The sequence below is a fragment of the Thunnus albacares genome, chromosome 21 (assembly GCF_914725855.1).
Source record: "Thunnus albacares chromosome 21, fThuAlb1.1, whole genome shotgun sequence".
NCBI classification, from domain to species: domain Eukaryota; kingdom Metazoa; phylum Chordata; class Actinopteri; order Scombriformes; family Scombridae; genus Thunnus; species Thunnus albacares.
Window position 1 is genome coordinate 25,402,360 of NC_058126.1, and position 15,051 is coordinate 25,417,410.

The 15,051-nt window shown below is 38.5% G+C and overlaps 1 protein-coding gene across 2 annotated transcripts; it reads left to right on the forward strand.

Annotated features, from left to right (window-relative positions):
- The first annotated feature begins 1,308 nt into the window (after positions 1-1,308).
- LOC122972576 (holocytochrome c-type synthase) lies at positions 1,309-13,214 on the forward strand. 2 transcript variants are annotated; one of them, XM_044339779.1, is made up of 8 exons: positions 1,309-1,411; positions 3,171-3,289; positions 3,402-3,449; positions 3,863-3,981; positions 4,324-4,472; positions 6,625-6,744; positions 6,883-6,969; positions 10,892-13,214. In XM_044339779.1, exons 2-8 carry the CDS (start codon positions 3,181-3,183, stop codon positions 11,088-11,090), a joined length of 831 nt encoding a protein of 276 aa, XP_044195714.1. In that variant the 5' UTR covers positions 1,309-1,411; positions 3,171-3,180; the 3' UTR covers positions 11,091-13,214. The 2 variants fall into 2 exon arrangements, with proteins under 2 accessions (XP_044195714.1, XP_044195713.1); XM_044339778.1 differs by having other exon boundaries at positions 1,310-1,411; positions 3,848-3,981.
- Positions 13,215-15,051: the final 1,837 nt, after the last annotated feature.

A 15,051-nucleotide genomic window follows, 5' to 3' on the forward strand; every position in this document is an offset into this window, starting at 1 on the left:
ATGAGAAATATGTGTTCAAAAATGACGTCAAGTTTAAGAAGCATATTTGTACAAGTGGGGGAATATACTGTATATTTATCTTATATTGCATTTATATAATTTTATATTTATTCTCATTTAAGCATTTTATTTTAATTGAAGTCTCTATATTTGACCATTTCCTGAAATCCCTGCTTTTTGTATTTTATGGTATTGTTTTTTTATGTGCACCTGTAAATCACCTTGTAACTCTGGCTTTGAAAGGTGCCAAATAAAGTTCACTTATTTAGTTACATTTGTTTTTCATTAAAATTGCCTTATTTTTTCTTCAGTTTCTTCTCAAGTTACACTATTTTTGAAGGACAAAAGTTGAATGGATTAAATTGAACTATATGAAGTAGGAGAGTGAGAATGAAGGGGACCATTTTGAATGATATGATTGTGCCACTGTATTTACTATAGCACAATGAGCTCTATATTTTACTGGAAAGAAGTTACATGACAAAATCTTAAAAAATGGTGGTATTTTGGTGCCCTCTAGTGGTCAGCCACGGAATGTGTTTTGTAACACATGGAGTAATTCATGTAATGTATAAACTAGACAAGAATTTTACATAGTCCCTTATATATAAACAAATGCAGTAGCCCAGGATTAAATGTTAGCTTTGTGAAATGTATTGTTTCACATTTATGTAAAAAGGGGTGGACAAAACATTAAAAACACCACCGTCCAAAAAACCATAAATCAACACTAACACAGTTTCCAAAATTGACCACTCTGGGCTTCTGGATTTTCAGAAAGGAAATAAATTATTGAATTGTTATTTTATTGGACTTCACTCAGAGTATATAGCTATGTAAAGGTGCGGCATCTTTTCTTCTTCTTAGAAACCGTCACTTACAGCATGTGACATTAAGACAATAACAGAAAACACTTCTGCATCAATAAAAATAAAATAAAAAAAATAAAAATAACATAACAGGCATGACGTCACTTGCAATTGCTTGATACATTCAACGTGGTAACAGGACATAGAGTAAAAGTAATAATAATAAATAAATAAATTCTTGGAGCATACTAACTGTCTGTGCACATTTTTTATCGTTTATAAGTTGGATAGACTTTAAGTACTTTATAAAGTCAGTCATGAAAAGTACAAACGATGGGCGAGGCCTCGAGAACTTGGATTTATGGATGTGAAATTTTCCCAATAAAAAATTGACAGTCCATTGCAGTCATGGATTGTTCTGGCTGATGTGACGTTTTATCAAGCCAACGTTACAGTCTACGTAGTTTTGCCCATTTCTGCGTGGTGACGTGCATAGCTTACGTACAACACATGTAACCCACAGTTACGTAGCTCGGCTGTGCTGCACGTTGACATTGAGAGAGTAACCTGACAGAGAAACACTTCTCAGCTGACTCTAACAGGCAAGTTATTCCCTTGTTTGTTGTTTTTTTACACTCTGCTGTGGCTTATGTGATAAGACAGAAACTAGGAGAGCCGTACTCAATGCATTTTAAATGAGGTATGTTAACAACATCAAAACAGAAGGAGGCAGTCAACGTAGCAGCTAACGTTAGCATAGCTGCTGCTAGAAGCTAAGTTACTTAGCTTAGCCGGTTAATCATCTGACTGAATTGCAGTTTTGTTTCACTGTATTCTACTTATTCCGTTTGAGTCGTTTAACAAATCGGAGATGAGGATGATTTAGGGGTCTGTGTTGGCCAGGTGCAGCTGTCCGGAAGCTTTGACGCCGATCGTGAGGTTAACCAAGGATAACTTCAGGCATGATAAAATGTCAGCCTGTTCAGGCAGTTAGCCGACCGACATCAATATTTTAGGTTTATGTTAACCATGTAAAAATAAACGTAACTACACATTTACCATAACGTTAGCCACCCTCTCGCTGGGTTACTTAACGTTATGATGTTACTCAGTGTCCTGACGTTTGTTTTTTGCGTTGTGTAACTATTATTACAAGAAGCACCTTGACTGGCTTCTGTCTTAGGAAGGAGTCATACAAACCTTCAAACGGACACCTCCGCTAAGATAAGAGGATTGTGTTACAGTAAACCAGAAATAAGAAAATGTTCTCTCGATTTTAGCTCTCACAGTAATTAAGTACATGTACTCAAGTACCATATTTAAGTACAATGTTGAAGTACTTGTACTTTACTGGAGTATTTCCATATGATGCTCCTTCATATTTCCACTTTATTACATTTCAGAGGGAAATGCTGTACTTCCCTCTCCACAACATTTATTTGACAGCTTTAGTTACTTTTCAGATGAAGGTTTGACACAATTGATAATATGACAAACTCTTAAAATACAACACATTGTTAAAGATGAAACCAGTGGTTTCCAACCTTTTTGGTTTTTGACATCTTACAAAAGCAGTGTGTAGTCGGGGTCACATTTCACATGTCTATGAGTTGTTAACAGCTCCACCAAATAGTGATTTTTCCCTCTAAACTTCTTACATGCTTTCAATTCAATAAATGTTCAAATGATCCAATATTTCACCAAAAATCAAAGCTTGGAGAAAAAATCCGAAAACAGATTTGTGTATCAGAACTTTGTTTTTTCTTCTTTCCTCTCCCATTAATCATCTCACGACCCCTCAGATTTATCTGCTGACCCTTTGGAGGGGCCCGACCCCTAGGTTGGGAACCACTGGACTAAACTAGCTAACTGTATATAAAGTAGTGTAAACTAGCTCCACCTCCAGCAGCTACAACAGTAACATGCTGCTCTAACACTGATGCTTCAGTATTAAATGGTAATTGGTAAATGGACTGTACTTGTATAGCACCTTTCTAGTCCTTCAACCACTCAAAGCGCTTTTTACTCTGCGAGTCACATTCACCCATTCACACACATTCAAACTAATTAATAATTTAATGATGTCATATATAATAATATATCAGTCAGATGTTCTTAATACTTCTTCCACCACAGCACGTCTGTCAGGGAGATAATTATTTATATAAAGCATTTCCCTATCTGCTTCTATGGATGTCATATCAAAGGCTGGGCATTGTTTAGGAATGCCAAACTAGTATTTGTTGCGCAGAGATTTTCTGTTTTTATGGTCACTCAGTGAAATCTTCAAAATTATCACCAGCTTACTGTCACAACGTGTTGCCTGTCTTAATACCTAGTGTTTGTTTGTTTCCACATCAGACAGGGCAGGATGGGAGCCTCCATGTCCACACCTGCAACTCCTACAGTCAGAGCAGAGGCGATGATGGCCGCCCCTCCTCAGGGCTGCCCCATGCACCAAGAAGCCCAGCCTGTCAAAGGTGCTGTTAGGGAATGCAGGGATTATTAATAAATGATACTATTTATGATCATGAATGTTAAAATTGTGTTGACATATTTTAATTTGTGTGTCTGTCTCTGCTATTTTTGTAGTGTCTCCACCGTCAGAGTGTCCCATGCATCAAGCGCAGCCAGTCAAAGGTAGGTGTATAAATTTTTAAGGTCAAATTGATTATTTCTGACATGCAAATGATTAATTATTTAGTACTCCTTTAGCAAATACATTTCCTGGAATCACTCACACATCAGAACACACAGACAAAGTAGATTATGTTAATTTTGTAGCCTAAAACATTTGATATTCCCAGTGCTGTATTTGACTAGAATGGTGTAATCCATAGTAGGTTATCTATATGGTTTTTGCTACTGCCTCCTGATTTTTATTCATTTTTTCACAATTACACTGTGACAAATTCCTCTGCTTTCTTAAGGTGGTATTACTGAAATTGTAACTGAGTTATAGCTTGGCACTGGCTGGGTTTTACAGATTGTAATGATGACATCACAATGCCTCAATCAGGTGCTCTTGTCTCCTGTAGTGTCTCCTCCATCAGAGTGTCCGATGCACAAAGCAGAAGCAGGCCCAGCCCACCAAGACCGGGCCTATGAGTTTGTTGAGTGCCCCATGAAAGCTGCAGCAGGCGTGAATAATGACATCGATCCTGCAAATATGGTACATGCACCGCCTTTACTGTGGGGAAAAGAGTGTGTAGAGTGGATGGGAACGGGAGTAAGAGCCAAGGAGGAGTGAATAAACGTGCAATTGTCATGTCTAAAGCCCACTTTGGACAAAATTACAATTCACAAGTAGCAAACAATATGACACCTTAGATAATGTGGATGATGTTTGTTGTCCTTGATTTGAAAGCATGTATCTAAGTCAAGATATAATAATGCCTTCTGAATTACTTCTATAAATCTGGTGTTGATGTAATCATAAAACACGGTGTGCAGTGATGGCTTTGATGGTGATTGTGTCATTGAACTTGTGTCTTTTCTCCCTGTATGTGTCCAGATGCCTCCTCCTAACCAAGTGCCAGCTCCAGACCAGCCCTTTGCCCTGTCCGTTACCAGAGAGGAGTCCACGATTCCTCGCCATGGCACAGAAAAGCACTGGGTTTACCCATCTGAGCAGATGTTCTGGAACGCCATGCTGCGGAAGGGGTCAGTTCACTCTGCGTGGGTTCCTTATGTCAGGTCATCACGAGATGTGTGCAGGAATGTAGCAGAGATGTTTTGGGATTCTCCATTGTGTAGCGTCCCCTTTATAACCTTTAATTCTAGCCACATTCTAATTCTAGAGGGGAAAACATGTAGTGTTAGCCTGCCAGCCTACATATTCAGTCATATCTAAATACATGTTACTGTAATGTCAGATAGATCACCAGAGGGAAGTATACATTCAAGATCATGGTCACTAGAAATCAAATACATTTGAGTCTGTTTGTGGTATAACACAGGAAACAAAAGAAATGCATCACATTTTTGTCAATTATTTTGAAAAATGTAAACATTAAATGGTAGCTCAAAGGCCAAAACTTTTACTGTAAGAATTAAAACACTAGGATATGGTCAAAAAGAAGAATAAGGGCTGAAATATTCTTCACACAAGTACGTTACATGTGTTATGCAAGATCAATTTCACACTTGGTTAAGTTCTGGAGTGTGTCACCTGAAAGTTTGTAATGCATCGCAATCGAGAGATGCAGTCTGAGTATTGCAGTTAGAGGCGCTATAACATATTGCTCCTCAGTTTGATGAAGCTTTAGTTGAACTTCAGCTCTTCATTCAGACAGGAATTCTCCATCCTTCCTCTGTGAGTAATTCAGAGGTTGCACATTGCATCTCCTGTGTTTTCTTTTTTCTTTCCTCTGTGCATTAAAGTAAAACTATACTATTCTACTCAGTCATGTTAACACTGATGCAAACCCAGCATTTTCTGCTTTCCTGCTTCATGGTAAAAGCTTTTAAATGACTAAATAATGGGAGACTTTTATTTTGAAGAATTTACAGGAAATGAAAAGTGTTTGTCTCCGAATTAGCAGAGTTGTTAGGTGGGCTGTGTAGACAGCTGTATTGATTAAACATTGAAGTGTACTGTTCTGTCAGACGTGCGTGACACAGACGACTGAAAAATGTGGCTGAGACGCTTTCAGTGTAGACATGGTGTAAGAGTGAATGTTGCGTATGTTCACCAGGGTCATGCGTATGTGCTGGTGGGGGCCAGGTGTTGCTGTTTGCGTACTTGCGTGGAAAATGTTTGAGACCTAATAAACATTTTGTAAGTAATGCTGCATTGTTTTAACAAACTGGCATATTTGCAAATATAAAGTAAATGTTAAAAAATGGCTAATTAAGACAAGTGCAGCATATTTATAATGAACTTAAACTGACCTGAGTTAAATGACCACTCTTAGTGTGCAGCTCTACATTGTCCTGGAGATTCATTCATCAGTGGTGAGTGGTTACTGAGGCATTACACAACAGGCACAACAAACTGACTGATACACACGTTAACCTGAGTAGCATGGTATAAGGGGCTGGTGTACTACTTCAGAACAGCTTTTTGGATGGTCGGTTAGCTTCAGAGCCCCCTTTCCCCCACACTTTTGCGACAGCAGATTGGGTGGGGGTGTGAAGGGCCATTTCTGTTTGTTCTGTTCTGTTTTCCAACACCAATGAGCCATTCACACCCACTTCACACAGTGATTGGTCAGGTTTGCAACAGTGAGAAAGGATTTGATCTATTTCTAGCTTTTCTTTTTCATTCATGACGAAATATGCGCTGTTATGCCTGTATTTAAAGGATATCACATCTCCTGGCTGTACTGGGGGAACTATCACACTTAAAATATATGTTCTTCATGTTAAGACATAAACCTAATTAACAATACTATGCTCATTCTACAGTAATTATTTTGTTCACAGGATGTACCGAACTAAAGAGTGTTGCATTCAAAACCAAATTTCCTTTAAGTAGACGGGCCCAGTCAAAATCTCTCCCCATCTTGTTGTTTAGTATTCTGTCTAATATACCAACAACATTTCAGTCAAGTGTTTTGTTGTCCCACAACTAAGTTCTCGTGTAATCTGAACTTAACCTAACTCTTACAGGTGATGTTGATCCTTGGTTCCTGTCTCTGTAGATCACACAATCCCTCAGAATAAAAGTCGTTAAGTGTCTGCCTTACTGTCTGTCTGAGGCTGCCTCTTAAAAAGTCAGATATCTTGGCATTTCTGTGACTACATAGTCCTGTTCTTGGAATGACAGTACTGTACTTTTTTAAAAATACGACTCTTTCATCCTGTGTTGCAGGTGGCGCTGGCGTGATGATGACCTTGCTGCTCCAGATATGACCAACATCATTAAAATCCATAACAAGAACAATGAGCAGGCCTGGCAGGAGATACTGAAATGGGAGGCCCTGCATGCAGAGTGGGTCATGAAAACAACCATAAAATAAAAAACGACATCAAACATATTACATATTCTATATGTACTGTATATGATCCGCCTGTTCATCAGTGTGTTAACAGTTACTTGATGTGTATTTTATTTTGTGTTTTCCTCCAGTGAATGTCCATGTGGTCCAACCTTGAAGAGGTTTGGTGGTAAAGCCAAAGAGTACTCACCGAGGGCTCGCATCCGCCACTGGATGGGGTGAGCTGTCACATTATCTGTTTTAATTTTAGTCCACAACTGAGATGTCAACATCAGGACAGTGCATTGATGTTATATCTATGTGCCATATTTTTTTTTCTTTCCAGAAGAATACCTTTAAGCTTGAAGTTGCATTATTGGATCAAAAATATGATCCAAAATATGAAAAAGACAGACCTGAAGTCCATCATGTTCCTCACAGTGGAGAGACAGCTGTTCTATGTTACATAAATATCAGAACCAGCTGATGCTTTTCTTTTACTGAAACCCAAAAGGCCCTACCTCTCCATCAAGCTATTGTCCCCTATCTCTCATCAACACAGACACAAAAATCATTAGCAAAGCCCTAGCATCACGAATCGAAACAGACATTCATGTGATGACCTACGCAGACTATTTAACTTAAACCGATACACTTCTCACACAAACTCACCAACAGCCATAGTCTCAGTGGATGCAGAAAAGGCATTTGATAAATTAAAGAAAAGGAATTCAAACAAAAAATGCACACCATAAGATCAGTCTTTATGCAGACGACATTCTACTATACCTACAAAATCCCTCCTCTTCATTGCCCGAAACCATCCACCTCATAAACACTTTTTCTAAAATCTCAGACTACAATGTTAAATGGTCTAAATCTACCATTCTCCCACTCAGCCCTAATAACAGGGATGTGGTAGTCCAAACACCACCTCTTTCTCTGTGCACTGGTGATATCACATATTTAGGAGTCAACATTTCCCCTAGGCTGTCAGTTAGTCAATCTCAACTTCAGCCCACTTCTCAAAACAGTAGAAGACAACCTTTTAATGTTGGATGAATCTACAGATATCCCTGAAAGCAGAACTGCCACAATCAAAATGACCACACTACCCATGATAAACTACCTATTCTCAATGATCCCCATCCAGCCCCCACCTCCTGGTTCAAATTGCTAGACTCCATCATCTCAAAATACTACTGGAAAAACAAGACACCCAGAACCCAACTAGCCACTTTACAAAAATCCGAAACACAAGGAGGTCTGGAAGCACCAAACTTTCTCCGTTACTTTATTGCCCAATAACTCCAATGTTTTCTCAAATGGACCAACCCCAACCAATCCGACAACTCCTGGACAGGCACAGAACAAACATTATTTAAAGAAATCCATATTTCAGACTTACCAAGGTGCTCCGTCACACACCATGTTTGTTTCAAAAACCCTACCATAGCTACAACTCTGATAGGAGTGGAAATTTCACCAAATAACACCACCATCTCATCTACCAAACACACTCCCATCTGGAACGACCCTGACTTCTTAATCAACAACAAAACACTCAGTAAAGGTATCACAAACCTCAAACATATCTTTCATAATAACACTCTGGTCTCATTTCCTTATTTGCTCAAGAAGTATGACATCTGCAAAAGCATTTCCTCTAAATCCACCAACACAAACATCCAACTCATACAATACAAGATTATTTGTAGAGTACACGACACAGGGAAAAAGGATGTTTTAAAATGGGCTATATAGACTATATATAGAAATTCCGCACTGCAGACAAAACACCACAGACAGCTACATACATGTCACATGGGACTGCACACCAATTAAACTATTCTGGCAGAACATCACTGACAATCTCTCTCTTCTTGAGCTGCCACATCCCACTATCTGCTCCACTCTGCTTACTAGGAGACATATCTAATATCACTCTAAACAACACATCCATTAGAATACTCTCCATAGCCCTAATCATCACCAAGAAAACTATCCTCATGAACTGGAAATCAAGGAACACAATCAATACTACACTACTAATCGAATCTACTAATTGAATACATATCAATGGAAAAATGATCTGCCTCATTCATCAATACCTTAAATTCTTGAATCCTGCACAGATTTCAGTCATCAGTTCTTTATGCCTGTCCACCATCCACAACAAACATGCACACTGTCACTTACACACTCATAACTGCCATTACACATACACCGTGATCCCTACAAATTTTTAATTGGACATACACTTCCACACACACAGGCGTCATACACACTCAGTCAACAAACATACACACATTCAGACCCCCCACCCCCACCTTTCCCCCCTCCCTCTAATCTATTCCACCCTCCCCCTTTTTTTTCTTTTTCTCTCGCTTTTCTCTTCCTTTTCTTTCTTGCTGTAATTTTAGCATCTTCTTGCAGAGCCATGGAATTTAACATAACTATACATACCTACTCGCCATATATTGAATGTTGCTTTTGCTTTGTTTTATTTTTATTTGTTCATTCTAATTGAGACTCTCTGCTTCCCAATTCTGCTTTCCCCTGGTGTTTAGATTCTTTTAATTATTATAATTTATGCAGTTATCGTGGGGCTGATGATTGTTGTTATTATTGTTTACATTTATCAATTTGATTAATTAATCAATATTCAATTTGTTTTACTTTTAGTTTTGCATTGCATCCTCCAATCCAAATATTGTTCGGTAACTCATTATTATAATGATTTGTGATATGAGGATGGTGTTAACGACGAAGATGTTTATTATGTTGATCATTTTGATGGCAATTATCGTTATTATACTATTAAATTATTGCTATTATTATACTATTATATATGAGAATGAGGAGAATGTTTATGCTGAATTATTATTATTATTATTATTATTATTATTATTATTATTATTATTATTATTATTATTATTATTATTGTAGTGATAGAGCAATGACAGCAAGGAAGGGAGAGGAGCAGAGAAAGGGGAGTACAGACAGACAAGCAAACAAACTATAAAAAGAAGTGGTTGGATAGAAGTGGAGAAGGAAAAAAATAAAATCATCTTGACTCATCCTGGTTTCACCCTGGCGCCTCTTTGTCCCTGGGACCCAACCAGAGATCCCCCCCAACAACACTGCAGATCCCCCCCCCCCCTTTTTTCTCTTTTCTTTTGTTGTCTCTGCTCTCTATCTTCTATATCCTTACGCACTAACAAACATAACACCTAACCACACTAACACACACACACACCACACGTGCATCTAGTATTAAGATTAAGCAAACATTTTATTGATGTACATTTTTTATTATGTTGCTTATGTTGTTTTGTTTGGGTTACTGTCTGGTTCTCTTTATTTTGTGCGGTTCCCGTATTATATGTGTTTAGCTGTCAATAACTTATCCTGCACTCAATTTGTGTTAATCACATACAGTATCTTGCACCAAATAAAGGAAGAAAAAAGAACCAGCTTGTGTCACCATCAAACAGACTGAGCAGAAGAAGCCAAATGAAATCAGGATGTTAATTTCAGCCTTTACCCCTCATGTCCACTGAATGCTGCTGTGTTACATTTGCAACTTGTTCAGGCAGTCTTTTCTTCAGCAGCCACATTTCCAATATAACTTACACATGTCCCACTAACATTTTGTCTGTATTACAAGCAAACTTTACTCATTTGAATCACTGTACTACAGCACGGTATCTTATCTTTATTTCATATCTGTTACTCCTGGAAATTGTGTAGTAGCACAAGGAAAACTCTAGAGTTCCTTCTTCTGCTTCAGATTCTGGTTGAGAACTGAAATGAACAAACCCAAAGAAATATTTTGGCATATGTCCATACAAGATTCAACATTGTACTGGGTAAGATTGTTGGGCAAGAAGTTGAGTTAAAGTACAGCCCAGTAATTAACCTAAAACACAAAGAATGCAGAGAATGGTCCCATTCCAAATGTTGGATGAGACACACCTCTGCCCATAGAGGAAGTTATGAAAAAGGTGAAATCTCAAGTGTCTCCTAAACAGCAACGTTGGATCTCCTGTTTCTCTAGTAGTTTATTTGGAGAAAGTGTTGTTGTCTTTTGAGGTTTGTCTTGTTCTTGTTGAAATCATAATTCAACAAATTAATTTGTCCGATCCCTCTCCTCTGCAGCTACGAGCTGCCTTTTGACCGCCATGACTGGATCATCGACCGCTGTGGGAAGGAGGTGCGCTACGTCATTGACTACTACGATGGTGAAATCAACAAGGACACCTACCAGTTCTCCATCCTGGATGTACGCCCCGCCTTCGACTCTTTAGATGCTGTGTGGGATCGCATGAAGGTGGCCTGGTGGCGCTGGACCTCCTAAAGGAGTCATGCACACGCCCATAGGTCACTGTGTGAACTTCAAACACATGCAGGAAGTGTGAAACCGGCGTTCCTCATTTCAGCTCTTTGCCAGATGTGTGGTGCTGTGTGAAGAAACTATAAACAGACTCATGAAGAAAAACAATGTTTTAGCCGAACCTCTCTGTTAGGCTGAAACAAGTTTCATCTGCTAATCATAATGATTTCAGTGGGAAATGTAATTAGTTTTGGTTTTAAATTGCAGTTCACAGGTCTTTTGAACAGCACGTGCTTCTGAGCTAGTGGAGGTTTGTCTAACAGGTCACCTCTTACTCAAACTGCCTCTGGAAATCTGTTCAACTGCCTTTAATCTGCTTTCACTGCAATTACAACAATAGGAACAGCTTACTCACCTAAAGGGACATTCTACCAATTTTACACATAAAGTTCAGTTAACTTGTCACTTGAGCACTGCTCCAAAACAGCCTTCCAAAATAGTTGTATAATGTCTTCTGTGGCTCTGAAGGAGATTTGTCAAGTCTGAGAAAATTACCCCTAATGATGTCATAGTGATGCAGTCAGGGTTATCTCAGCTTGGGCTTGGGGATGACAAGTGTTTGAAAATGTGGGGATTTACCAGGCAGTGAGGGTGAAGTAAAGGATGCTGTCGAGTTGTATTACGGGAAAGGTAGGATCCAATGTTTTTAGAGCTTGATCCATACTAGTGATGACAGTAAAGCATTTGATTAAAATAGTTGTTCTTCTGGAATTAATATATGATTACAGAGAGGCTTTAAGTATTTCATTGTTGGTGATATCAGACAAATGTATACATTTTTTTTAGATTAATTTTGGCTTTTTTCCTTTATTTGACAGTGACAGTAAATGCAGGGGAGAGGTCCCAGCCAGAATGAAATCAGAGATGATGTTGTTACATTATAAGTAGGTCACTGGATACCCCCTTTAAAACATTACTATTACTAGTACTCTTCTGATTTAGCATTGCACTCCTATATGAGACTCATGATGAACGGTTTTTAAAAAAAGGATTAAAATCAATGCATCAGAATCAGAGATATCAAGTGACATCTTTCGAGGCAGTTTCTCAGATTTCACACAGGTCCCTCTGGAGCCACGAAAGGCTTAATGCTACTTTTTTCACATAACGCCTGGAAACACGCTGATGTGGAAAATTGCAGGAGTTCCCTTTTAAGTGACAACTTTATCTGCAATATTTTCTGTTTGATATAAATGCTGTATACATTAACTTTGGCAAAGCCCATCTTTTATCATTATGACTCCAGCAGCAGTTTGAGTTAAGTACAGTAAGTTTGGTTCTCTTCACTGCAGTGACATGGCCTGCTGACTGCTTCATTTTTCACTTTCATGAGTCTGTCTTCTTTCTGCTTTTGTACAGTGTATCTGCTATGACTGTATAGATGTAAGCACCACTGCAGTTCCATCCTGTCAGTCATTCTTGGAAACAAAGTGGTTACTGTCTGTTTTGCCAGCATCATCATCATTGGTGAGATGGATTTGACAAATGAAGAGGGCCACTGTAGTGGGTTAGTGAGGTGTTAGTCTAGTCTGTTGGATAGACCTACAGGATATATAATTATATTTTTTTAAAAGGACCAGGATGGATATCAGTCTTGCTATTGAGCCCTATAACTCCCTTTTCCTCTTCCCTTCTTGTTGTGGTTAGTTTGCCCTGATGTGTCTTCAGTTTGACATCAGGTGCAGATGACAGTTGATTGTTGGCAAGTTAAATTGAAAGTCACATGACAAGTTCATATACTGTATTACCATGTTCTTGCAGCATACTTCATATTCTTTATTCCACATTTCATAACTCAGCTTAACTAAAAAAAATCAGATAATCACATTTGCTTGGGTATAAATCACCATTTGGTCTTGCATTGTTTATGATATTCACTGTGTAACATTTAGGCTACCAATTCTGGTATATACATATTTTTTGCGCTGATATTCAGGCTTTTATTTATTGTTTTAATGACTGTAGATTTCTGGGAAGAAAATCTTGATGTTTCTGTTCCTAGACAAAGTGTTATCTAAAAATGATTTTACTAGCTCTGGTGGTCTGCTAAATTGTTAATAAAGCTGGTCCTTCCACCTCTGAATAATACTTGCCTTTCTCTGCAGTGTTTTGATCATCAATCATCATCAATGGCAGCCCCTACTCTTCTGCTTTCAGGCTTTCCAGCAGATGTTGGGACCTGGCTGCAGGGATTTGTATGGATGTTGGGTGATAAAGTGGCTCACAGTCAGTGTTCCACTTCATTCCAAAGGCATTGAGGTCGCGGCCCTGTGCTGGCCAGTCAACATTTCCACACCAAAATGGGAAAGCATTTCTTTATGGGGCTGGCGTGCACGGGGTGATGTCATGTTCAAACAGGAAGGAGACAAACTTTAGAGACCAAACTAGGAAAAACAGCCAAAGGCTTCCACTGTCCATATAGTGTTCTTTAGCACCATCTGCCGGACATAATGAAACATTGCAGTTTGTTACAATAACACTATGAATATTTCAGTATTTTGTGTTAGCTGTATCTGATGGTTCGATAGGTGTGTTTCATAATAGTAGCTCAGAAAAGCAGAGTTTATTGTTAAAAGATAATCGTGAATGATTAATCTGATTAAACCTTCAAAAAGCTGACGAAGCTAATGTGAGCAGACTATGTCAAGTCTAGTTTAGGAACTGCTTGTTTTTGACTTTGAAAAACACCTTAGACATCAAGCACAGACTACATCAATTCACAATATAGGAAACTGACATGTTAAGATAAAACTGTGTTTACAGCCACAGAACATTAAATAATACAGAGAGTAAAATATTACAAAACCACTGCCATAAACTAAATGGCCTGCATTTATGTAGCACCTTTCTAGTCTACTGACCACTTAAAGTGCTCTACACTACCATGCCAACATTCACCCATTGATGCTTGAGGCTGCCATGCAAGATGCCAACCTGCTCATCTGGAGGAGTCTAATAATTCACACACACACTCACACACTGATGGCACAGCCTCCGGGAGCAGTTTTGGGTTCAGTATCTTGCCCAAGGACACTGTGACACGCGGACCGGAGGAGCCGGGGATCTTCTTATTAGTGGATGACCCGCTCTACCTCCTGAGCCACAGCTGCCCAAAGTTAAGCCAGACAAGCAAGAGAAAACACAGAAGCAGCATCCTTTTGACCACTAGGGAGCTCAGACTGTGACACAAGTAGAAATTGACTTGTTATCATGTAATCTTGAGTTCAACTCCTGTGTGAGTAATGTGGTAGTCTTTGTATCATAAAGGCTAAACTTTAATGCACACGTGCAAGAGGCAACATGACATTAAGGAACAGTAAACATAAATATCAAATAGGTAATAGTAGAGTAAATACCAACAGATGTGCTGTCTGCTGCTCCAGTATTTCTTGGTGTCTGTTTCATTTCTTTCATTTTATTTATATGTCATTTAAAATGAGAGCAAGCCATAAAGATGCTACATTCACAATATGGCTAAAGCCATGGTTCAAAGCTGTGATCTTAATTGAAATTATTACTTAAAGCCTAAAGCTGGAAAAAAACCCCAAAACAGTCAGTGCATTTAGAAGCACATATTTTATTGTAAGTGAGGTCTGACTTATTTAAGTCTGCTTAATCAAACAGTTTTATGAAAATAAGCCTGATTTACTTAAGTAAGTCTGACCTAACTGGTAACTTTGCTTAGAGGTCCACTCCAAACATGTTTAAAGAGATATAAAAATACTCTGGTTTAAGTATTAATTTGTATATAATATGTTTTTTTCACAAAAGGTTCTATAAACTACTTAAAATCACATCTCCTCCTTCACTTCCATTCCATTCTCGATGTATGTGCACTTGAGGCTTCAAGTTTCCACATCACACTTGTGAGTTGCATGACAATGGTTGGCATTCACCCAGTTGCGATGTCACAAATCACGCTCAT